Source organism: Conger conger, chromosome 11 (assembly GCF_963514075.1).
Source record: "Conger conger chromosome 11, fConCon1.1, whole genome shotgun sequence".
Lineage (NCBI taxonomy): Eukaryota > Metazoa > Chordata > Actinopteri > Anguilliformes > Congridae > Conger > Conger conger.
In genome coordinates this window covers 24,074,705-24,100,225 of record NC_083770.1, presented here as the reverse complement: position 1 = coordinate 24,100,225, position 25,521 = coordinate 24,074,705, and the positions used below count along the sequence as shown (strand labels likewise).

Sequence of the window (25,521 nt, the reverse complement as noted above, 5' to 3'; positions counted from 1 at the left end):
TGGTCTGAAAGCGTCAGCCTCATTCTCACACATTCAGACTGCAGAGAGGCAGTCCTCTATTGGCTCAGGGTTATTTAAGGTGCTGATGCATGCTTTTGCTGAAGTGTTGGAGGCATTCTTGGCCCCTATAGCCAGGTTTTGGTTTTAAATTTAGGTACAGACACTGTCAACAGTTCTTTATTGATTTGTATTGTAGTTCTGCATACAGTATTTATTGATTAGTACTGTTAGTCAGTGCTAGCTAACCATCGACGAGACAGTCATTATTTACCTTAAGCAAATAATCTGTTATCAAATGTATTTTCTAAATCCTCATTTTGTGGTTTCTTATGATCACCCTGCTAATAGGACCAGCTTAGATCATTGAAGAGGGTTCTACTGGAACCAGTATGATCCCCATCACATTACCAAATCACTAAGATGCTCTTTCAGCACTGCCCAACCAGGTCCACAGATGAACCAGATTGGAAATGATATCTAGTCTAGTCTATGCTGATGTTTTCAGCAGGGTGATAATGGAGTGAAGCACAAAGGCTAAGCCTCTTCTCTACTGCGCAGTAGAGAGCGTTTGTGAATGAAAACAACCTTGGCCAGGTTCAGCAGAGGGAAGGGAGCCAAGTGCAGCATACAGAGAACGTATGGAACTGCAGTCCAGCCAGGCTAACGTACACACTGTGCAGCCCTATCCTACTATCCTAATAACACACAACTGCAGGCTACTTTTCAGGTGTCAATATAATCTTTCTGTCTTGTTCTGATATGTGTGTGTGTGTGTGTGTGTGTGTGTGTGTGTGAGACCTGAGATATACAGTCAGGTCCATAAATATTTGGGTACTGACAGAGTTATTGTTATTTTAGCTTTCTACCACAGGATATTGGAGTTGGAAGTAAATAATGAATATGAGCTCAAAGTGCAGACCTCCAGCTTTAATTTTAGGGTATTTACATCTAAATCGGGTGAACAGTGTCAGAAAGGTTGTTTCTCCTGAATAATTGTCCTACTGAACCCAATGGAAAAAATATGTGGTAGACAGCTAAAATAATGTATGGACCTGACTGTATGTGTGTGTGTGTGACGCTGAGATATGAGTGTGTGAGGCTGAGATACGTATGTGTGTGTGAGAGGGCCTGTATTTAGATAGTCAGGCTGCAGGACAGTTTTCTCTCTGCAGGGGCCTCTGCAGGGCCCTCTGTAACAGAATGCAGCAAGCTGTAGAGTGAGTGAGAGAGAGAGAGGAAGAGCGGGAGGGAGAAAGAGAGAGGGGGGATGGAGAGAGAGGGAAAGAAATGGGGGAGAGAGAGGAGAGAGAGAGGGAAACAGTGAAGCTCTTTGAAGCATGAAAGAGCTGAAGCTGGGAAGTCTGGTTGTGGGGAGATGTTCTGACACAGACTGATCACCGGCAATATATTCATTGCCGCTCTGAGACACGCAGTTAAGAATCTCTACTGTATTCCAATGTACATAATACAAGAGCTAAGATGACAGAAAGCCTGAAAGCTACTATGAAAAGTACCAGTCAATAATTAAGTTAGTACACCACCAGTGATGCCTATAAATATCTACAAACACACCCAGTATAATTAATATCTTCAAAAGCAGTGTGTTTTGGAAAGCTCTGTCATGACGCAGGTCAATTAACTTCTTAATTATCCACAAAAATAAGAGCAACCCAAGCTTCAATGGCAGGACAGTCAGCTCTACAGACATGTACAGCTGACTGTCTGGTCCAGATATAGATATAGATATAGGCTATACCTGTTCTGTATACCCGTGATAGGCTATCTCTGTGTCTCTATGATGCGCTGTATTGTACGTGCGAGTGGCCGCAGGTCCAGCATCATAAACAGCTCTTAGAGGAGATTGGTCAGGAGCATTATTGTGTACAGCACAACAAACTGAGTCTACTCTAGAGCAGTGCCAGTTATGAGACGTTGAAGGACAATTCATCCACTGATTCAGCTGATTCTGCACATACTTCTACAAGCATGCAAATAACATTACAGTCTAGAACTGTAGAGGAAGCACCTCTGCATCTCTTGTTGACTTTTTGTTTGGGCGCTGCTTCTATGTTTTTTTCATATCTTTGCGGTGTAATATGAAGTAATATGAAGTTGTGTTTTAGTCTTTGAAAATGGCTTTTTGTGGTGTAATATGAAGGTGTTTTTGTCTTTGATAAGGATTCTTTGGGGCATAATATGAAGCCGTGTTTTTGTCATTGAAAATGGCTTTTTGTGGTGTAATATGAAGGTGTTTTTGTCTTTGATAAGGATTCTTTGGGGCATAATATGAAGCCGTGTTTTTGTCATTGAAAATGGCTTTTTGTGGTGTAATATGAAGGTGTTTTTGTCTTTGAAAATGGCTTTTTGTGGTGTAATATGAAGGTGTTTTTGTCTTTGATAAGGATTCTTTGGGGCGTAATATGAAGGCATGTTTTTGTCTTTGAAAATGGCTTTTTGTGGTGTAATATAAAGGTGTTTTTGTCTTTGATAAGGATTCTTGGGGGCGTAATATGAAGGCGTGTTTTTCTATTGGATAAGAGTACAGTATGTTATGAAGGTGTGCTTTTGTCTTTGATAAGGGTACAGTGTTGTGCTGCAGATCCTCTGGTTTTGTGCTGCAGATCCTACAGAGAGACTGCAGCAGGGAGTGTGAGGACTCGTCCTGCATGTTATAGCACCCCCTCATGCTCTTACATACTTACTTACATACTTTTGTGAAGAAAATACATTTTCCCCAGCCTCTATTCATATCCCTTCACTATTTTTTGCCCACTCTGTGATTTTCAAACATTAATTTTGCAGCATTCCATTCATAAACAAGCTTACTTTTTGGTGATTGATCTTTGGTCATTTTATTTGGACCTTAATATGAAATTCTCCTGACCTGTGGACTTCATTGGACCAAAAGCTTGTGCTAGCTGTCTCTTGGTAAGAGAGCAACCTGTTTTGTCAGTTTATAATCAGTTGTGGGAAGCCTCGTCAGAATGATGAGTCCCATTGCCAGCATTGATAGGCAGGTACAGCAATACTGATCAGGATTACATCATTAGGTCCTGCTACACTCTACTGACCGGGTCTGAGGGATTGTAAACATGCCCGCTGTAGCTCTACCTGTATGCTGACTTACTGAACTTCACACTGTTAACGCACAACCTCTGATCCTCTTATTTCACCTGCCAGAGCTTGGCTTTGATGTACTGCGCTGTGATGTGATACTCAGGGGTAAAGGCAGGCACCCCTCTCAGATATTACTGACACAAAGAGGGGCCTCGCTACTCTGTTTTTGACATCCGAACCATGGCTGTTATCAGCTCTATCTCTCTAATCCTCTCAGTAGAGAGCAGGCTAGCAGCCATTCTGTGCGCAGACCAGAGGCAGCTAACCGTGGCTAAACTGCAGTGAAATCTCGCTGCTGCAGAGATTACAGCACAGCGGTAATGCCAGCCAGTGCGGGGAATGCTAATGATACACACAGCCCATTGTGAGCCTTATCTTGTTTTCATAGTGCTAATGTCTTTATGGCTTTAAAGTGAGCTAATTAGCATGTTGTTGTTTTGACATCAGTTTAGCTGAGTACAGTGATGCAAAATACAGTTATGTATAAAGGTGAAACAGTTTAAGCTAGCAACATTATGCAAGATATGTATATGCTAAAACCTTAATGGCACAAAAAGCTTCAGTGTTGTTCTGCTGAGATCATGGCACGGTTTATTTATGAAGAGAATACGGAATCCATTAAAGCCAGGCGTTGTAAGTAACATAATAAAGTGAATTACATGCCAGCTGCAATTGAACATACATAGGAGAGTAGGAATTCATTTAAAAAAACTGCTCCATCCACAACTAGTGAGTGTGCAGTTCACACGCAACACAGGTCATGTAAGGCTGAAATAGTGGGGAGAACAGAGACGGTTTATGTGGGGCTGAAATAGTAGTAAATCAGGGATGGTTTATGTGGGGCTGAAATGGCAGACAAAGCAGAGATGGTTTATGTGTGGCTGAAATAGCGGGTGAAGCAGCGATTGTTTATGTGTGGCTGAAATGGCAGGTAAAGCAGAGACGGTTTATGTGTGGCTGAAATGGCAGGTAAAGCAGAGACGGTTTATGTGTGGCTGAAATGGCAGGTAAAGCAGAGATTGTTTATGTGTGGCTGGAATAGCGGGTAAAGCGGAGATGGTTTGGCTAAAATAGCAGCTGAAATTGTCCTCCTCTCAGTTGAACCATCCAGCCATGAAATCAGAAAAGAGTCCATGATGCAGCTCAATGGTTCCACTACTCTCCTGGGTGCTATCACACGATCTGACAGTGCAAAACACCAGGCCCTGGTCTCTCTCTCTGTCTCTCTCCTCTCTCACTCTCTTACTCTCTTATAATCTTGTCTCTTTATTTGATTACAGAAATGTATATTGTCTCTATATTTGATTTGTGTGATATAGTGTATTTCAACAAGAATGTATTTCAACTTCAGTTATTTGGAGCAGAAATATGACTATCAGACCCAAAGTAGACCCACAGGCTGTCCCCATCTAGAGTCTCTGCTCTAGAGCCCTACCTGTCTACAGAGAACTGCCCTGCTGTGAATAATACCTGCCCGGACTCCTACTTCTCCAGTAAACCCCGCAGCTGCACTTTAAAACACACCTGAGCTTTATTTCCCTGCCTCACTCCTCCTCATTATCCGTTATCACTTCAACTGAATCCTTTTTAATTACGCTCTCAATTGAACTTTTATGTCCTCGTGTGAGTTCATTTATCTCATTGCTGCAAACTATCTCTCTATGTCACAGTGCAAGTGTGGAGATGGATACAAGCATCATCCACAGCATGTTCACACTTTGGCAGAATTAGTGCTTCGTATGTCTGGGCAGATCTACAGAGTGGCAGGGGGGTGGCATTTTTTCTCTCTGGACAAAGTTTCCCGACTTCGTTTTCGTGTGGTTTTGACAGTTGATGGTGAAACTTGCCGTTTTTGAAACGCTAATATAGCAGTTTGGTGTAATAATTGCCTGGGTTGTTCCAGAAGAGCGGCTCTTTGGCCTGCAGCCGGAATCGAGCAAACCGCTCGGTCATGGCGACAGCTGGCAAACAGGCGCATGACGATGCAGTTTCAGGCCCACGGCCGGGTGCAGCTCTGCAGCAGAACAGCTCCAATCCAACACTCCTCATATTCACAACCTCTTCTTCTATTAATAATGGGCTTTGGGACAAACATAGAATGTTCTCAGTAATATCAGAACATACATTTTCCGGGCTGCACACTGGAACACAACATAATAAATGTGTTTGTATTTTGGAGCAGAACTAAGGACACTAAAAGTCAGTTTTCTCACTGCGTCCATACTGAAATTGTCTGAGGGTTAAGGTTTTAGCAATTCTCATAAATATACACATTGGCTATTATCAGCTGTTAAGTATATTATCACAAACACTATAGTATAGAAGCTGATAAAAAGCAGTTCACTTGCCGTGTCAGCTTTAAACGCTCAGTCCTACAGAGCTTTGTGAAGTAGTATTGATCTGTATTGAATAAATGACCCGGGGAAAAAACCTTGTGAGCTTTGTGTGGGTGCAGTAATACTGAAACATTTAATGAAGTAATCTAAAAATGTTCTATACTCTGTTCTATAAAATTACCAAACTATTATGTTTATGGAGACTAATTAGGCTTATACTGCGTTGTATTACATGATGTTTTTTTAATAATACTAAAATAATATTGTTGAATACATACAGTACTATATTCATGCAGATATAGCAGAGGCATAGCTCACATTTAGAGTATTAATTAATGCTCAATAAAATTCTCATGCAGATTGATTCTGTAGTGTAGAGCAGACCCTGTTCAGCCTAATTTGTTTGTTAATTACAGTGAAAGTATGTTCATCCACCCGGTAATGAACATTTTTCAGAAAGCATTGACTGACAGGGACAGAAAGTTTCCAAAATCCGGCTCAATTAATATCCTCACTGCTGTGCTTTTTAATATCCAACCTTGTCCATTCCATATCATCTTTTATAATGGGGGGAATTAATTATAGGTGCACAGTCCAGGGGTCAGTTTTTCACTAATTCACTCTACCTCCTGGCTGAAGAATTATGCTCATTAGCAAATCCAGGTGATTGGAGTAAAATACTGGGGTTTATTCACAAAATGCTTGCTGTAGCTGTAGGTATTCCTGAGTGGGATTTGTTGGTATTTATTAGATGTCGCCCATTGTTTGTGTTTTCTTTATCTGTGTGTGCATAGTTGAACAGCACATCGGAGTGTGGCTTAATTACCAAAGTGCTTCATACTATCTGGATCCTCTACTAGCCCGATATTCAAGGCCTGTGAGTTTCTGGGGAAATGCAGTATGCAGCGTTCAGTTTCAATTAAAGTCAGGAAGGAAATGGTGGAACGTTGTGCTTTGACCTCAGAGGTGCACTGGAAGGCTGAAGTTCTGCTTCCTGTGTCCTGCTCTGTCACACTGCTCTGTTGTGTGCTACTCCTCTCCAGTCAATTCATTCGTTTATTTTCAAATTGACTTGACAATCAATTATATTTTTTGCTAAATTTGTTTTAATCTTACTTAAGTTTCTGTTTGTTGATGAATCATTTTATTTTTCCAGTTGTATTTTTTTTCTCAGGTAAATTGTGAAATGTGTGAAATGCTGTGAAATGCTGGGTCTTTGTAGTTAGAGACACACTTTTACTTTACCTTTCTACAGCCTCCATCTTAATTTCAGGGCTGTACATTCCTCTGACTGCTCTTATCCCATTTGTGTTAACAGGGCTCAGAGGCAGCTGATTGGCCAATGGAAAAATCATGGCCTCAGTTTGACCCTGAATCAAACTGTGAGAAATGCAATCAATATCTTTAAACCCCCCTCACAAGAGAGACAGGGCCAGACTGCAGTCACTGATATGCCCTTTTCTGCAGCTGTCAGGGGACTACAGACCCAGAAGGCCACGTCATCACACACAAACACACACACACTGCATCATCACAAGCACACTGCCTCATTGCAAACACACTGCATCGTCGCAAACATACATGCAAACTGCGTCATCACAAACACACCAAATCTTCATAAACACATGCACACAAGTACATACACACCGCATCATCACAAACATACACACGCAGTGCGTTATCACACACACACACATGCACACAATACACACACTACATCATCACAAGCACACCACATCATCACAAACGTGCTGCTCTAGAAAGGATACCGGTTTCGGGATATCTCTCCAATCAGAAAGAAGGAAAAACTCATTCAGTTGCACCAGGGTGCACCAACTGAACAGGGTGGCCAAACAACCTGCTTTAGTCAGTAGTGAATGTGCATTCTTATTTTCCTGGACATCCTGATTTATGTGAAAAAGGATTCAGTGTAGTGTTTATGCAATCTTATCAGCCACTTCAATTTCACCAAGAGTAATTCACTGCAACCTCCACAGGATGCTAATAAAAAATGATCGAAAGCAAAGTGCTAACTGAATAAAATATGGATTAAATGCTGTGCTGGGATTGTGATACTTTAATGTGTTCCCAGATGTGTAGGACACTAGGAATTTGTTAAATAATGTTGGAGATTTCAGTGTTCAGATATGAGTTCTATAGGGGTCTCTCCCATTGGGCCTGGGTCTATGTTGTACGGTATCATGATCGTATGTGCTTGCTGTGCTGGTCACTAGTTCCTTAGTTAATAAAACGTTGTGTGTTTAGTTTGGAGGGGCCTGCACTTTTGTGCAATTATTATTGCATATTGTAATTCATCAATTTTCAACATTCATTTTTTACTAGCAACACAAGTAGAGAGAACAAGTTTTTTTACATTCAGGAAAAAGGGATTGTTATTCAATTAGCTTGCTATTAGTTAGCTAGTTTAACATAAACTACTCTTCTTAATTGGTCAAATATTTGTGATGTTATACCAGTCTGCATGCATACTAAAAATGAAGCACTGAGCATTCATTCAGTGACCTACAGGTTACAGGAATATAAAACTATTTAAAAGTACATTTGAGATATTTACAGACATTTTTGTGTATCTGCCAATGTTATAATGGTTGTAAGGGCATTTGGAGGATCCTGCTCTAGAGCAAGAAAACACACTCCAAAGAAACTATATGTATACAATAATATAATTAAGATTTAATGATGTGAAATTCTAAGTATATGCTGTATAATACAATTATATAATAAATATAAAATGATTAGAAAGGGAATTATCATTCATGTCATAAATGATTTGATCTTCTTTGGGTTCTGCAGAGTATGAAAAGGCCACATACAAACACACACATGCTCATACACACACACACACGCACACACACACACAAACTACTAAAATGCTGCAGAAGGCCCTAAACTTCTTGCTGCAGAGAATGAGTCGAGGTGACAAAGGCGCTGATAAAGGGAATATGGAGAGACAAACAGATAAATGAGTGCAGAGAAGAGGAGGATAAAAGTGAAGGTTGTTTTGCTAATGGTCCATTAACAGAGAGATCCCTCACTCCAGAGCAGAGAGATAAAACCTCCATTAAGCCCGTCTAATGACAGCCATTTTCAGGATGTTGAAAAGAAACACATTTAATTATTCTCTGCTCTTACACTGGCTTGGAGAAAGTTAAAGCACAAATGCAATTAAAAATGTTTTTCCTCATTTGCAAGGAACTGGGGAAAACATTCCCCTGACTCCCATAATGCAGCGTTGGGGTAAAGGTCAATGTTCTGAGAGATGAGATCTATAAACCCTGGGTTTGGAATGAACTTGTGGTTAATTTATATACATATAGGGTGTCATTTGATTCAGGAATTGTCATATTCACCAACTGGATATTCTATCACTGCAAATCTGCTGTTGTTCTTGGATATATTACTAAATATCCATTTCAAAGCCACTTTAGTTTCCTCAGGCAGCTGTGATGATTAAGCTTTCGATTAAGGACCAAACAAAGACTTAAAGGTGTTACTTTGTAGACGTTTTCTATTTCTGCTCAAAGATGCAGTGTGATGATCATGAATGTAAGATCAAGTACTGAGCCGAAAGGTTGAACAGGTGTGTTTGTGTGTCTCCACAGGTAGCTCAGTGTACCTGACCAGGTGTGTGTGTTTGTGTCTCCACAGGTAGCTCAGTGTACCTGACCAGGTGTTTTTGTATGTCTCCACAGGTAGCATCGTGTACCTGGGGATGATGCTGGGGGCGTTTTTCTGGGGGGGCATGTCGGATAAGGTGGGGCGAAGGCAGTGCCTGCTCATCAGCATGTCGGTGAACGGATTCTTCGCCTTCCTGTCCTCCTTCGTCCAGGGATACGGCCTCTTCCTGCTCTGCCGCCTCATTGCCGGTTTCGGGTGAGAACTGCCACCGCAGTGGGTTTTATATCTCATATTCCACCAATATCACACACTCCACCAATATCACACACTCCACTATTATCACACACTCCACTATTATCACACACTCCACCATTATCACATATCCCTCCACTGCTCCTGTGATGCTAGTTCCTGTTTCAGTTTGATTGCCATTGTGTATATAAACACATGCAGTGACCTCCATAATATTGTGTACAAAGACCCATCATTCATTTATTTGCCTCTATACTCCGGAATTTGTGATTTGTAATAATGTGGTTAAAGTGCACATTGTCAGATTTTACATTTTGGTTTCACCATGATGAAATTGCAGTTGTGTTTATATGTAGTCTCCCCATTTAGTGGCACCATAATGTTTGGGACACTGCAGTGTTATGTACATAAATGTAGTCATGTTTAGTTATATTAGTATTATTAGTATTTTGTTATATTGCATATCCTTTGCACGCAATGACTGCTTGAAGTCTGTGATTCATGGACATCACCAGTTGCAGGATGTCTTCTCTGGTGATGCTCTGCCAGGCCTGTATTGCATCCATCTTTAGCTCATGCTTGTTTTGAGGCATACTCAGTTGGGTTCAGATTGAATGACTGACTTGGCCAAGAATTTACTATTTTTTAGCTTTGAGAATCTAGCTGTATTTTTGGGATCTTTGTCTTGCTGTAGAATTAACCGCCTGCTAGTGAGTTTTGAGGCAAACATTTTAATTGTGTGATTCCATATCTAAAATTGTGGCAAATCAGAGGCAAATCAAGACATAATGGGTCTTTGTCCAAAACGTTATGGAGAGCACTGTACATAGGCCTCAAGAGTCAAACCTGGACTTGGTGTAAAAGCAGTATGAACTCACGGTTAAACTCTCTGAACTGATGGGGAACATTAAAAATTAATGTTTTATTGTAAAGCTAATCTACTCTCCCCGTGATCAGCTCATCGCTCTGAATCAACCTCGCTCTCCCACCTCATGAGTGATGTGACATTCTCAGCTCATCCTGCAGAATCTGACCCAGAACATTCCACAGCCAAAAATGGCCATGTAAAAAAAGTTATGAGCCAAGCAAAAAAAAAAAACAACCGATGCAAGCAATGACAATTTGTGAGGGACAATATACATTTTTCTAAAGCTGAGGACACTGCTCTGAGACAGTGTCTCAGGTTCTTCAAATATGAGTTTTCTCCATCTCTCTGCCTGCCTGGCAGGCTCATCTCCATTCTCAAACTTCATTTGATTTCATCTCTTTAATCTGTAATAGGAATGAGCTGATACTACAAGCACAAGGTAGAGAGAGACTCAGCAGCAGTCCATCCTGCTGGCCTATCGAGCACTGGGCACTGTCTGCCCGAATCACAGCCTGGCATCATGTACAAGCCTTTGTGTTAGAAACTACTGCAATAACAGCTGCAGGTTCTACTCTAAATGCCAGAAATTGGAACTGCAACTTGGGAAGATGAGCACTAAATAATAAAAAACAAATCAATATCTTGCTAAAAAAGCTACAATTATGACGAAATAAAAGCCATTTTTGCTTTTCTCTTTTTTGTCCATGGAACCACCAGCTCCACAGCCTTATGAACGGAGATCTGTGGAACAGTAAGCTCTCATCTCATCCCAAGACCTTCAGTAATTCACTCGGCACTCAACTGTGTCTGATATGGTGCAATGGACCACTTACATTTCAGCCACTGCGGATTGCTATCCCAGGGGAGGGGCTCATGTGTAAGATTATTGACCTCTGACCTCAGAGGATAATGGACCAGCCCTCTCAGCACTACAACACCCATAATCCCATGCAGCTATCGCATATGCTGTATTGTGAAAGCCTTCCTGGAAGATATTATTACACCTGCACTGCGGGGTCTTTGTGCATACAGAGAGCTGTTAGTATGGACCCATCAGCCTTGTCATGTGACCTCAGCAGGGGATCCTGCCATTTCTGAGTCCTAAATGGAGGCGTTTGCACCACATCTATGGAGACAGACACAAATTATATGCTATTTCACAATGCAGTTTGACAAGCTTGGCCTTCTTTTGTACACTCTTACCAGTGCAGTAATATTACTGCATATCTATTAATCTACATGGTAGTCAATCACTTACAGCAGACAGCATGTGTCCATGTGACGGGACTGTTACATTACTCTGCTGGGCATGTTTTCCTACACTGCTTTTCAGAGAGATGGAGGGAAGCTAGTCCAATGTAAGATGAAGAGGTGTAGAGAAGCTAGCCCACTGTAAGGAGAGCAGCCACAGGGAAATCGAACAGATTTAGCTGTTTGTTGCGTTTTGAAATTTGGGCTGCACTGTTATGACAAGTTGGGCCTTGTGGTTATTCTAATACCAGCACGATGAGTCATGATGACAAACGTTGTACTGAAACATATGAGGGAGAGAGAGAGTGTGTGCGTGAGATAGAGAAAAATTGTGTGTGTGTGTGAGAGAGAGAGAGAGGGAGAGAAAGAGAAAGGGAAAGAGAATGTAGTTATGTGAATAACTGGAGACTGAGACAGGAGCCTCTGAAAGAAAGTGCTCTGCAGAAGCCTCATCTGGCTCTAGATATCAGCCTCCTCCTGACAGAACATACGTTACATCTCCTGGATCAATAGTCTCTGCAGGCCTCCTCTGCTCAGCACCCCACTGACGCTGTAGATCCTCAGCGTCTGTAATTAAGTCCCTGATCGCTCTAATTGATATGTTCTGTGGGATAAAGCACAACGTGGATTGTTTTTCCTTTTTCCTTTACTACAGAGTAAAAAAAACATTACAGTAATTATGCGCCTACATTAAAGATAACAGGATTTATTACATCATATCAACATATAAATGCATTTAGGACGATAAAGTGAATGCATAATTAAAAGCACACACAAGGAAAAACAATTACTAATTAATCGGTTTGGATGGAATGGGGCGGCACGGATGGTGCAGTGGGTAGCACTGCCGCCTCACAGCAAGGAGGTCCTGGGTTCGAATCCCCGTCGGCCGGGGCCTCTCTGTGCGGAGTTTGCATGTTCTCCCCGTGTCTGCGTGGGTTTCCTCCGGGTACTCCGGTTTCCTCCCACAGTCCAAAGACATGCACGTTAGGCTGATTGGAGAGTCTAAATTGCCCGTAGGTATGAGTGTGTGAGTGAATGGTGTGTGTGCCCTGCGATGGACTGGCGACCTGTCCAGGTTGTATTCCTGCCTTTCGCCCAATGTATGCTGGGATAGGCTCCAGCCCCCCTGCGACCCTGATCAGGATAAGCGGGTTCAGATAATGGATGGATGGATGGATGGATGGAATGGAATATTTCATTTGTTACAATTTTCATAGCGGCAACAATGTACCGAACAGTTTGCTTCGGTACGCCTAGTCTTTGGCCTATGTTTCTGAGTGATCTCGAAAAGAACAGAAATTGTACCACTGTCCAAATACTCATGGACTGCACTGTATGTTGGAAGGACATTTTCTTGATAATATAAATGAAAAGGCACCCTGCTATGGGGCATTTTGGGTCCTCCTACTTTTGTATATGTGTTATTGGCAAAAGTGCTGAGCCAGTGAATACAAATGAAACAAGTCAACAGTGAATTTTCTAGAACAAGCCGGACAGACATTTTCAAAATGAATAGACTCAGTATGGTACAGTATATCTACAGTATATACTTGCGAGTATTAGGACATATTTGTGAAGAGATCTTCTGCTAGTAGGTAGAGTATCTCATTTTTCTTACCTCAATAATTCAGTGTCTACAATGTCTCACGGTAGAACCATAAAGGTTTTTGGTAGGTTTATCCTTATGCTAATCAACATGAACAAGCACGCACATACAATTTAGGAACAACTGACATTCATTGTCTGATACACCCTGGATACAGAATTGAAGGTTGCTGTATGTTTAATGCATCGCATGTTGGTTTTTCATAGGAATGTTTAAAATGAACAGAAGGAAGGTGAATTTTAGAAAGGTTTTGTGAATGAGGCCCAGTGATGGTTAGATTTGGCTGCTGTATGACCCGTGAGCCTGGCCTGAAACTGGCTGCAGTGTCACAGAGCTCTCAATGCTTGCTGTTCTGTCACAAACGAAGGTTCAGCTGTCAGAGCAGATCTGCATTTTAAATCACCAGCGCTTTGTGCTTCCAGTGCTTCAAGGACCATTACCCACTGCCGCACTGACGAAAGGAGATTTCCAACTGTTGTCAGGAAAAGTTTAACAAACATAAATCTCAGAGACGGGTAGGCGTACTCGGGAATCGTGACGGAGGATCCTGGCTTTGAGTCACCTTGATCAAAACGCTCATCTGAAATGTCTCCAGTCAGACTCACTCAATTCCCCTCAGAGTCCGCTGGGTAATCCTGTCCTTATCCCAAGTCCTGTGGAATACTTTGCATATTCTACCCCGTCATCGTACCCTGCTGCTATTTCTCTCTCCTGTTTTCTGTTTGTGATGCTCACTGCTGCGGGCCTGTGTGTGTATCGCCCCCTGCAGGATCGGAGGAGCTGTGCCCATCGTGTTCTCCTTCTTCGCTGAGACGCTGGCACGGGAGAAGAGAGGGGAGCACCTGAGCTGGCTCTGCATGTTCTGGATGATCGGAGGGATCTACGCGTCTGCCATGGCCTGGGCCATCATCCCACACTACGGTGAGAGAATACCCACAACCCCCTGCTCCCACTGCACCACTGTATCCGACACTACACTACTGTCCCCATAACCCCCTGCTCCCATTCTCTGCCTGTGGCCTCTCACATCATCACAATCACCTGCTTTAAAACATATTTCACTTATTATGCAATGCATATCAAAAAGCAAAGTGATCTTCTGAAAACATTCAAGTTCTGTGTTGAATAAAATTGTTTGAATCTGAGATATTTTCAGATATTTAAGATATAATCAGGCATGTTTCCACCTTTAAGCTGGGCAAAAAATATCTGAGTCCATGTAATATTTTACAAACATCTTACACTTAGCTTCAACAGTCTCAAATCTAACTGATGTCAGAATATACAGTATGGTTTGTGTGGTTTGAAACTTGTGCTTGAGGGGCATTATTTTCTACGATATGTGACCAAATGACTGAAAAGGCAACATTGAAACTCTGTACATTGCCCAGCTCCCTTCTGTGCATCCACAAGACAAATAAGCAACATCAAGTAAAGTGATGCTGAAGAAAAATGGCAAACGCTTGACCTCGGTTCCGGTGTGTTGTGTTGTGTGAGCTGGTGCAGGGCTCTGCTGTGTTGTAATTTCTCTGAGTGGCTGTAGACGGTGAGAGGTCCAGGTCAGCTGATTAATGTGCACTGAGGACGAGGATGTTTAAAGGATGAAGCTGTGCTTCTGGGAGATTCATCACTCAGAGCAGGAATATGCTGCCCACCATAATGTTAGAGCGCATAGTGCATTCCCTATTCCCCCAGATCGAGTATAACATTGAGAGTTCCCTTTTTTGTTTTGGTCCTCAAAACCATACTCTCAGGTTTGGGGAGGAGGGGGCCAGGGAGACATCTCACCCCCCAGAATGTCCATATGAAGACATTGCCAGACTAGCTTGTGTGCTTGAGAGACATGGCTTTTGACTACGCAAGACTAGATGGTCTAGCTGAATGTCTCTCCCAGAGCTGAAATGAAAAAACAATGCAGAACACACACTGAGCACAAACCTGGTGTAAAATCCAGCTATGACCAGCTTGAAATAATCAGCTACCAGCTGTTTACATAGCTTGAGCTGTTTTTTTCAGCAGGGCTGCTTGTATGAATTGAACACAGCGTATTCAGTCTAAAAGACTATGCTCTAAACGCATTGCTAGTAGCAGCGTTTTTGTTTTGGCTCATAGCTCGCCCAGCACTCTGCTCTACTGAATAAGCACTTTTCACACTGTTTCCTGTGAAACTAGGACTGATCTCAGCTTTGTGTGGAAGAAGTGCCTAATTTACTGGCTCTTACAGAGGCTGACGGGAGGTCACCCAACACCCATTGATTTTGCTTAAAAGCCGACAAAATTGAAAAGCCCTCGACGAGAGGCCGTCATAAAACAAGCTCCCGCCTTTTCTTCTCCTGTCACCAGCCACCTGGGCCCGTAATTGAGGTCAATTGATTAGTTTTAACAGGTTTTTTTTCTATTAACAGCCGGGGAGTATAATTGACTCTGCAGCGTTCCTGTCTCCAGGGGATGTGTGGGAAAAAGGGATGAATTAGCCGGTTTGGGTGAAGCTCAGCTGGTGAAGGAGCTGTGTTGTTATTTACATGCCTGCTTTGTAGCAGCGCAGGGTCTGAATCGGTGTGAAGCTCGCCCGTCTCAGCGCCTCCCACACTCTCCTCAGGTATACCCATAATCCCCCTGATGAGGTTCCTGTGGGCCCTGCTGCAGGAGAGCCTCTTCCCCCAGCACACCCTCTCCTGAGGGGCCTGCAGACTGCGTCTGTCCCACCACAACATCCTGTTCACACTCTGACTGGAGTGCGACGACCACGGTCTAGAACGTTCATGAAAGTTGTGCAATTTCAGGCAAGCGACACTCTGTAAACTGGCCTTTATTGATGGTGATCTTTTCTCCAGAGCCACCGACAGGCCCGGCACCCGCCCTCCCCCGAAACACGAGCCCCTCTAGCTCAGGTCTGCACTACCAGTGTCCTGCCAGGCCCAGTGTGAATCGATAGGAGTGCTACTGCAGCCCCTACCTCAGAGCCTCACGATGCATGTAGGAGGATATCTATCCCATCAGCCCCTGCTCCCGCTCATCCAAAGCACACAGCACAATCAATCAGGGAATGCGCTCAGTGGAGCTGCTTCTCCCAGATAAAGACAATGCTGATTAACATATGCCATGTTGTTTCAGCGACATTACAGCCCAGCCTGTGCACATTCTGAGTGCTTCATGTCTGCTTGGAGTATTCACAGAATTTCACTGCTTCCTGAACATCAAACCATTATTTAATGCGGCACTTTTTTGCGTCACTTTCTTTTGTCTAAAATGAGGGTCCACCCACACTGCGTATGGAAGCTCTCTGTGAGAGTTTCGCTGTAGCCCCATCCTGGTGCTCATCCAGGCTTCCCTGGGAGTATGTTTTCACTTTGGTTCGGATTTTATCTGCAGCAGAGAGGATGTCGGTAAAAATCTTTATTGCATGATAATCAATTCACCAAAAGTGAAAGTGATTGGTAGCATTTCATTTCCTTTCTGTCCAAGTTGAATTATAGTTGAGGCTTATATTTGTCAGGCACGAAAATAAAAACAGTTTGTTTTTCTCTCTCTAGTTTTTGCAGTTGCTCGTGAATCTAAACAGATTGAAGGAAAGTTTCCAGAAGCAGTGATTATTTTCTCCTGAGGAAAGAAGGAGACAGCATATCACAACCTGAATGAAAGGCTTATTTAACACAACCTGAAACAACACACTTGTAAAATTCACACCTTACTAACAGCCTCAGAGAAGCCCTGAACCGCAGTTTCTAGTGTCAAGCCCCCTGCAAGGCATATTTCTTTACAGAAATTAGCATCTGTTAGAGAACATGTGAGCTGGGAGTTAATTCTGTATGATTAAACATCCATCGCCAGAGATTCACCACCTCTTTCACAGCATTCACATCAAAGTCCACCTCCCATTTGGGGCAGCTGTTTACAGTAAAGGCACGCGCAGTTCTGAATGATGATGAGGAAGATGATTGGGTGAGTTGAGGGATGAAATCTGTTTTAATGACCAGTTTAATCTGGGAATTACACATCCTGCACTTATAGCAGGGTCCTGTTTAAAGAACGGTTCAGAGGAGCCTCAGGTCCGGCATGCAACAGGACCCCAAAAGGACGACGGAATACTGGGTGACCCCCCCCCCCCCCCCAGTTTGCATTAGGCTAAAAGCTTTGCTAATTAAAATGTAACATTATGCCATAATCACAGAGGGGAGCTCGAACTGCATCTCACTAACACTGCAGTCTCTTAATGAGTTCATCAGCTCTGTGTTCCTCTACACTGGGGGGTCAGACTTGCTTTGGGGAAGGCAGCATGTACCAAACTCAGTTTCTTGTTTTCAAGGTGAAAATCCGAACATCTGGCATGTACATTTTCACTGCGTTAACACCCTTTGTTGTATTAATGCAGGCTCAATGAACTGATTGAACCACTTAAGTGTTGTGCAGTGCACCGGGGATTGGGTTTAACGCCCCTGCTCTCTACACACTGCCCCAGAAAAGGTGCAAAGATAAAGGATAAAGATGAGGAAAAACAGGGGTAGAAAAGGCCTGATCATACAGTGGAAAAACAGTGATCCACTCCAGTGTGGATCAGATTCACTGTCTGTAGTCCTGTGGTCCTCTACGAGGACAGATCTGCACGGTCCATCTGATCTCCTGTACTCACACCTCCCTCTGCTGGTGACACGGGGCACAGCACAAGTTTAACATTTACATCAGCCCTTCTGCACTTCATTTGATATATGGTCAAAATATCTTTGCTGTATCGATGCTTACCTAATGGTAATCTTGCAACTACTTCATAAGTATGATTTTAAACTCTAAACTCACATAACACAGTCTTGGAGGGGCAGTGTTTGGTGGGTTTCAGTGTGTATCAGAAATTAAATGCTAAGTTAAGTAGTTCATCGGCTGGAGTCCACTTACCCTATATGCCCTAGTTGCCAGGCCCTATGTTCACTGCTGATTGAGATAAAATCACAAGCCCCCTGCTACAGTCTCTCAGGACTGCGCTTGTAGCCCCGCCTCCCTGCAGTGCATGTGGGGGACGCTGATGGGAGTGGGTGGTCTCAGGGAATCCATGGTGCCGTTAGAAAACACATTCAATTAAAGCCCGGGAGGGAGAGGGAAATAGAGAGAGCAGAAAGGAGGGAGGGAGAGACAGGGAGAGGGAAAGAGAGTAGAGGGAGGGGGAGGGACAGAGGGAGAGAGAGATTAAGAGAGAGAAAGTAAGAAAGGGAGTGCAATAAAGCACAATAAAGCACTTTGAATTTGAGTGAGAGAGAGATGGGGCGCGGGAGCGACAGAGAGAGGTAGAGCAGAGAGAGTGAGAGAGAGATGGGGAGAGAGAGGGAGAGGGGGGAGAGGGAGGGAGGGGGAGTGAGGGAGAGAGGGAGAGAGAGATGGGGAGAGAGCGGAGGGAGGGAGAGGGAGACAGTGGTACAGCAGAGACACAGAGCTGGTTGATAGCAGTCAGCGCCTGCCTGACTGTGAGAGTGAGAGGCAGCAGGTCTGATAGCCGCTGTGATTCCCTGTGTCTGAGCACTCAGCCCCCCGTAGCCCCATAATGGGGGAGAGAGGAGGGAGAGAGACACGTGTAAATGCAGGTTAGTCTAAAATATGCATTAGACTAACACAGCCTAAATAATCTCTTTGTGATGTGTTAGTCTAAAATATGCATTAGACTAACACAGCCTAAATAATCTCTTTGTGATGGTATGGTGCAGGTTATGTCTTTCATCTTGTATCATTCCATATAGTCTTGTAACCACAGCCAAACCAAACCACTAGAGCTAGGACTGATTTCAGCCCATAAGGGACTGGGGGCACAGTAAAGTATGGGGGGTATAGATACAGTGATTGAGTGCAGTAAATGCTGTTAGGGGAAATATTGGTAGGCTAGACTGTCGATTGAAACAGCAAGATGTATCATCTGAGTGTCATTAAAATGGAAGCGGCCTCTCTACAGCTTCCTAGGGAGCGTGGCTGTCCGTTTAACAGGCGATATGTTTCAGAGCCTCCCCGGTGTTCCCAACTGACAGTATTTTCTGTGGTGAAAATATCTCAGAGATGAGTAAAATGGCTCCCTCTGTGACACTCAGTCTTAGTCTTTTGTCTTTACATAAGAAACAGTCCCTGTTGTGCTCTCTGAGCCATATATCTCCCAGTTTCCCAGCTGCGGCTGTAAAGTGAGTGGGAATATTGACATACTGCACTGACTGATGACATTTTCTAACATTTGTGAAAGTAAAGGACTAAGGAATAAGGTTGTCAAAATTATTACAGATAAAATACTAACTCCAGTGTTTGTAGATGTTATCATTTCAAATGTTGAATAAATTGAATCTATTTATTAAAAAGAGTAGTATACGTTGGCTGGTGCTGTAGAATTAGCATATGCTGCTCCAGTATAGCGCTGTATACATAACTGCTGCTGCAGAATTAGCATATGCTGCTATAGCGCTGTATCCATTGGCTGGTGCTGTAGAATTAGCATATGCTGCTCCAGCATAACGCTGTATACATAACTGCTGCTGCAGAATTAGCATATGCTGCTCCAGTGTAGCGCTGTGTTCATAACTGCTGCAGCAGAATTAGCATATGCTGCTCCAGTGTAGCGCTGTGTCCATAACTGCTGCTGTGTCTGTCTCCCCGGTGCAGGCTGGAGCTTCAGCATGGGCTCTGCGTACCAGTTCCACAGCTGGAGGGTGTTCGTGGTGGTCTGCGCTCTGCCCTGCGTCTGCGCAGTTGTGGCCCTCACCTTCATCCCGGAGAGCCCCCGCTTCTACCTGGAGGTAAACACCCCCCCGCTTCTACCTGGAGGTAAACACATACCTTCTTCTTCCTGGGGGCAGCCTGTAGCCTAGTGACTAAGGTAAATGACTGGGACCTGGAAGGTTGGTGGCTCAATCCCTGGTGTAGCCATGATAAAATCTGCACAGCTATTGGGCCCTTGAGTGAGGCCCTTAACCCCACATTGCTCGAGGGGGGTTGTCCCCTGATTAGTCTAATAAAATGTATGTCACTTACATTTAAATAACAAACAACCATGATTGTACAGGGGAACGGTGGATACAGAAATCCTGCAGTATTCTACACTAGAGGTCAAAGGGTATACCAGTTCTCATTGTTATTCAGCACTTCATTAGTAAATTCAAGCAGTTGATTATATACTTACCTGCCCTCAGCTGGTTTATTTGATATAAACTTTTTTTTTCTAATCTTACTGCTGTTATTATAGCTACTTCATGCCCTAGCAGGTAATACACACTCACACTATCAAACATAATAAAAATAAGAGTTTGTGGTACAGGTAGACATTAAAACTGAAAGAATATTAAGTGGCTTTATCATGTAATGGTGTTAAAGCTCATAGCGATGAAGTGATTATTAGTCTCGCACAGAGCCACTGAGTGCTACTAAGAAACGGAATATAACTGATGAAGTGTTCCCTCTCAGTGCACTTTTAATTTAGCAGCTCAGGTAACTTGTACATTATTATTATGTATTATATATTTTTTGATGGAAACACCAGAAAAAAACAGCTTCTAGTATATGCTCAATATATCATCCAGAATCATCTTTCTTTCTTTTTTGCCTTGGGGAAAAACAAGTTAATGAAATGGCAGGCCCCCCCAGGCTTTGCACACAGACTGGGAAACGTGTGGGAACACAGTTACACTCCAGACACGACTCTATCCCAGAGACAACCGAAGAGAATCATGCTCGTCGTGATTCGTGCTTGTCGTGACTCCACTCCTCTGTCATCACGGCTCATCTGGAGCGGGGATGTCAGCGGCTCCGCTAACGCTTGATCCCGCTAGGGGCTAATCCCGCTCCCGCCTCCGCCTCTCCCGCAGGTGGGGAAGCACGACGAGGCGTGGATGATCCTGAAGCAGATCCACGACACCAACATGCGCGCGCGTGGGCAGCCCGAGAAAGTCTTCACCGTGAGTCCCGCCGATATCCTCTCTCCCAGCGCTAAGCGGCTTAGCGCCACTCGTGTTAGCCCACTCCGAACAGCATTTAAGGTATTCACAGGCACTTACTCTAATTTAATCGCGTGTGGCAGGGGCGAGTCGTGAAATTGAGATCAAAGCTGGATGAGCTCACACACGGCTGCAGCTACACTATACAGACCCTGTCTTCGCATTAAAATGTCAAGCTTATTCACTGCAAACACCAAGTCAGGCTCTCAGGGAGAAAAACGGAGAGAAAACAAACTGCTAACCTATATGCAGTGTGCCTTGGCAGTGCAGTCACTTGTGCTGTCCTGTTGAGCAGATGCAATCGATGGAAAGGGAAATAAATTGAGGGAAACCTATAGCCATGATTTGAGCCGGTTGTGCCTACGCAGGTGAACAGGATCAAGATTCCGAAGCAGATAGACGAGCTGGTGGAGATGCAGTCGGAGTCGGGGAACCCCTTCTCCAAAGCGCTGTTCCGGATGAAGACGGAGCTCCACGGGGTGCGTGTGAAAACGTCCCCACAGATCAGAAACGTCTCAGGCTTATGCTTAATCAAAGCATTTTATTTATCACGGAGCAGTAAAATAGAAAAAGTGTGGTATTGTCACCTTTAACCTGTCAATGTGATAGTTTATGGTTTTGAATGGAGGGATGGAAATATTTTACTTCAGTTCCAGTAAACATGTGTTCTCTTTTTCAGATTTGGTTGACCTTTCTGAAATGCTTCAACTACCCAGTGAAAGACAACACAATTAAACTGGCTATTGTGTGGTTTACATTGTCTTTTGGGTAAGCTACAAAAACTTTGGTTTGCTTTTATTTCATTTTATTTTTTCCTTATGACATTTCTCAGTCAAGAAACCTTATTAGGTACATATGTTCATAAATGGTTTCATGTCTTAGCTTTTACATCGGCTGCTTGAGCTTCCAGTGTGTATCAAGCATGTATTTCAATATTTTTACAGCAACGTAATACACTATCAAAGCAGTCTATCTAATAGCAGTTTCCTATAGAGCCCTGGAGTTCCAAAATATCTTGTGCGCCCAATGTAAAGGGTATCATATTTTGGAACTTTAGGGGTTGCATAGTTTCCCGGAGTGATTTTCTCTCTATCTGCCTTTGGCTTAGATGGTATTGCACACTGAAAACAGTACCAAGCCCAGTCAGTATGTAGAAGCCACATTAGCATTAGCATTAGCATTCAAACATGAGATTAAAGTCGACTGGTGTGTGTCTTAATCACCCCACACTGTGGCCCAGCGTCAGTAGCTGTGAAAGTGAAGTAGACCTCAGCTCTCTCTACTTTGTGCTGACAGTGCACTTTTCACAGAGGCCTGCTGTGTGCTGACAGTGCACCTCTCACAGAGGCCTGCTGTGTGCTGACAGATCTGGACAATTACGTAGATAAAACACGCAGATGAATTCTGCATATGTGGCATAATTTCATGTTCAGTATGCTTAAAAAAGGACTGAAAATAAGCACTCTTCAAAAATAAACCGAACCTCAAATTATGCGAATCTGTTCTGTTTTATACAGCAGATGGTTGGCAGCCAGGGTCCATGTCGGTTGAAGTGTTAGAGTTAGTGCAGACAACAAACTCACGCTAGGCTTAGCATTAGCGCAGACTGCATAAACTCACTCTAGGCTTAGCAGCAGCGCAGACCACACAGACTCACACTGGGCTTAGCATTAGTGCAGACCACATAGACTCACACTGGGCTTAGCGTTAGCACAGACAGCATAGACTCGCCCTCGGCTTAGCGTTAGCGCAGACAGCATAGACTCACACTGGGCTTAGCGTTAGCGTAGACAGCATAGACTCACACTGGGCTTAGCGTTAACGCAGACCACATAGACTCACACTGGGCTTAGCGTTAGCGTAGACAGCATAGACTCACACTGGGCTTAGCGTTAGCGCAGACAGCATAGACTCACCCTTGGCTTAGCGTTAGCGTAGACAGCATAGACTCAAACTGGGCTTAGCGTTAGGGCAGACCACATAGATTCACACTGGGCTTAGCATTAGCATGTGATATTCTGTTCAACTCTCTTTCAGTTAAGAAAACTAATCAAAAAAGCTAATCCAAACACCTCCCCCCCACTGACAGGTGTTTCATTAATATCCCTGCCAGAAAACTATTAGCAAAACAGGCTGTAGGAAATAAACAATACAGGTAACAAGCTGTATTTTACCCACAGAAATAGGAAGATAACATATATTTGTACTAATATAGTTGTTTAGCAAGCCATATTTTTGACTAGAAATGTGTCCCAATTATTTACTCTGCTGCTTTCTGTACTTTGTATACAGTTCTTCTATTTTCTAAGTTTGGTGGACTTTTGTAAAAGTCTGGAGTTTGATATGGCCTTTCTGGTGGTTTAACTATTTTGTTGATTTTGAGGTATACTTGGGATAATGCTTGTTACAAGACAAAAAAAATCCATTACAAGTGAAGTATTCCTTGTTGAGAGAGAGAGAGGTGTGTCTGTGTGTGTGACAGTGTGTGCATGCAGTGTGCATATAATCCACATCAAGCATAGTTATTTGAGGCGGTGGAGTTTAAGAAGGTGTTCTGTGGTGTCCTTTTATGGAGAGCAGCCTAATCTTACAACATCGTATGGTTAGGTGATAGTGGTCAGATATGGCCCTGTGGTGACAATTTCTGATTTATTTCACATGACTTAAATCCAGAATATTGTGAAATCCCACAAATCCTGTTTTCCATGGAGGCTGTTGCTATGACGGCTGCTGGCTGACCTACAGTGCCCTTATCTCCTGTGTGCAATCTCGAGATCACACGGTGTCTAGTACTGACTCAGAGCTTTACTGGCTCTCTGAAATGTTAAATAAGGTTGTTATTTATTGTTGTGCATTTCACCTCACTGTCCTGGAGTTCCCTCTACCCGTTAACGGAAATACAGCAGAAACGTATACACTTATACATGATCTTAACTATTCTGATACCATGTAACTGTGTGTACACATGCACTGCATAATGTTTTAAAATCAACTTCCGATGAGTAGAATCAAAATGACACTGATGATAACTTTTGATACTGGTGCTCCATCGTGGTACGATGGATAATTCTTGTTGAATTCAAGCTGTATCTACACATTATTATTATTATATATAAAATATATATATTTAAAATATGCAGTATTTTATATTGAGTGCTTGGGAAAATACATGGTATTTTGATAGAATTTGTCAATAAGCAACAGTTCCACAAATCGGGGACGAAAAATGTAGTGTTTCAGGAGAACTGCTTAGCCTGTTAGAATAGTGTCATGTGCTGTACTGTGCATGACTTCATCCAATTCTGGAAACCTTTTCCTTTCCACTCTGGAAATAGAACATTTACAGCCGTGCAGTAAGTGGCTGCCAATTTGTCTTGAATTGAAAATAAATTGTGATTTTAGAATAATATGGCAAGAGTTGCAATCCTTTTTTAAAAGCATAAAAATATGGAAGTGTGAAAGAGCAGCACAACTAAAATTCCTGCCTAAAAAACATCTTCCTTTATTGCTGTCAGTGTGACTGCTTCATTTCCTGCTGCTTATCTTATCGCCTGTCCCGTCTGCAGGTTCTACGGCCTGTCCGTCTGGTTCCCCGATGTTATCAAACACCTGCAGGCGGACGAGTATGCTTCCAAAGTGAAGACTCACAGTGACGAGCGCATCGAGGACATCACTTTCAACTTCACCCTGGAGAACCAGATCCACACCAACGGGCTGTTCGTCAACGACAGGTCAGCGCAGGATTCACGCCCTCTCTCTCTCTCTCTCTGCGCCTGAGCCGGAAATTAAAGCCCTTATCTCTCCCGCTTGCCCTCTCTGCGGTGGGCCTTCCTGCTCGCTCTGCTGCGCGAAAAGGAAACAGGAACGAGTGCACTGCTGCAGCAGGGCCTGTAGGTCCTACAGCAGGGGCCCACCAAAACTGGACTGCCTCCCCTGAAGAAGAATTCAGACTGACTAAATGAGCGCGATAAACTCTAAATGACTGTTAGTTGAGTATGTATAAGTGATAAGAGTTCTTAGTAAGTCTTCCAGTGAATAGGGAACGCTGCCTTGAGTAGCCTGGTTGCAGTGGCATGTTAAAGTGTTCAACCTGCAAGCAAATAAGTGTACTTTTGTTCAGTGTTTAAGTGTCATTTTGTTGAGTGTCATTCTGACTCAGTCAGTGCTCAGAGATGTGACTTTTCACCCTCTCTGTAGATCGTTAAAAGATTCATTTGTTGTCAGCCTGTCGGTATGTTTGAGCCAGTAGGAGTGCGAATTAGTGGAATTAAACGGATTAGCTGCATGTTACAGTGTCAGTCTCATCCTCTGCACCTCTGAGTCTTTATGAGGATTATTTTAATTGTAGTCCTAGTCAGTGGAGGGATGAACAGAAGTGTTTAACTGTAGTTATGAATCCAGTTCAACTGACTGCTGCATTTATTAGAAGAATGAGATCTGATGTGCAAGCAGCATGTACACAAAAGTGCCATTTACTGATGAGACGAAATACAGAAA

General features: G+C 43.2%; 1 protein-coding gene across 3 annotated transcripts in view; it reads left to right on the top strand.

Annotated features, from left to right (window-relative positions):
- sv2ca (synaptic vesicle glycoprotein 2Ca) overlaps positions 1-25,521 on the top strand; it is a 46,415-nt gene that overhangs the window by 14,145 nt on the left and 6,749 nt on the right. Inside the window, exons 3-9 of one of the 3 annotated variants that reach the window (XM_061261813.1) lie at positions 9,167-9,347; positions 13,842-13,993; positions 19,697-19,830; positions 20,896-20,985; positions 21,393-21,503; positions 21,704-21,792; positions 24,591-24,755. In XM_061261813.1, coding sequence (XP_061117797.1) covers positions 9,167-9,347; positions 13,842-13,993; positions 19,697-19,830; positions 20,896-20,985; positions 21,393-21,503; positions 21,704-21,792; positions 24,591-24,755 — 922 coding nt within the window. Of the gene's footprint in view, positions 1-9,166; positions 9,348-13,841; positions 13,994-19,696; positions 19,831-20,895; positions 20,986-21,392; positions 21,504-21,703; positions 21,793-24,590; positions 24,756-24,872; positions 25,018-25,521 lie in introns of those variants that run through there. The other 2 variants (XM_061261815.1, XM_061261814.1) reach the window with 2 other exon arrangements.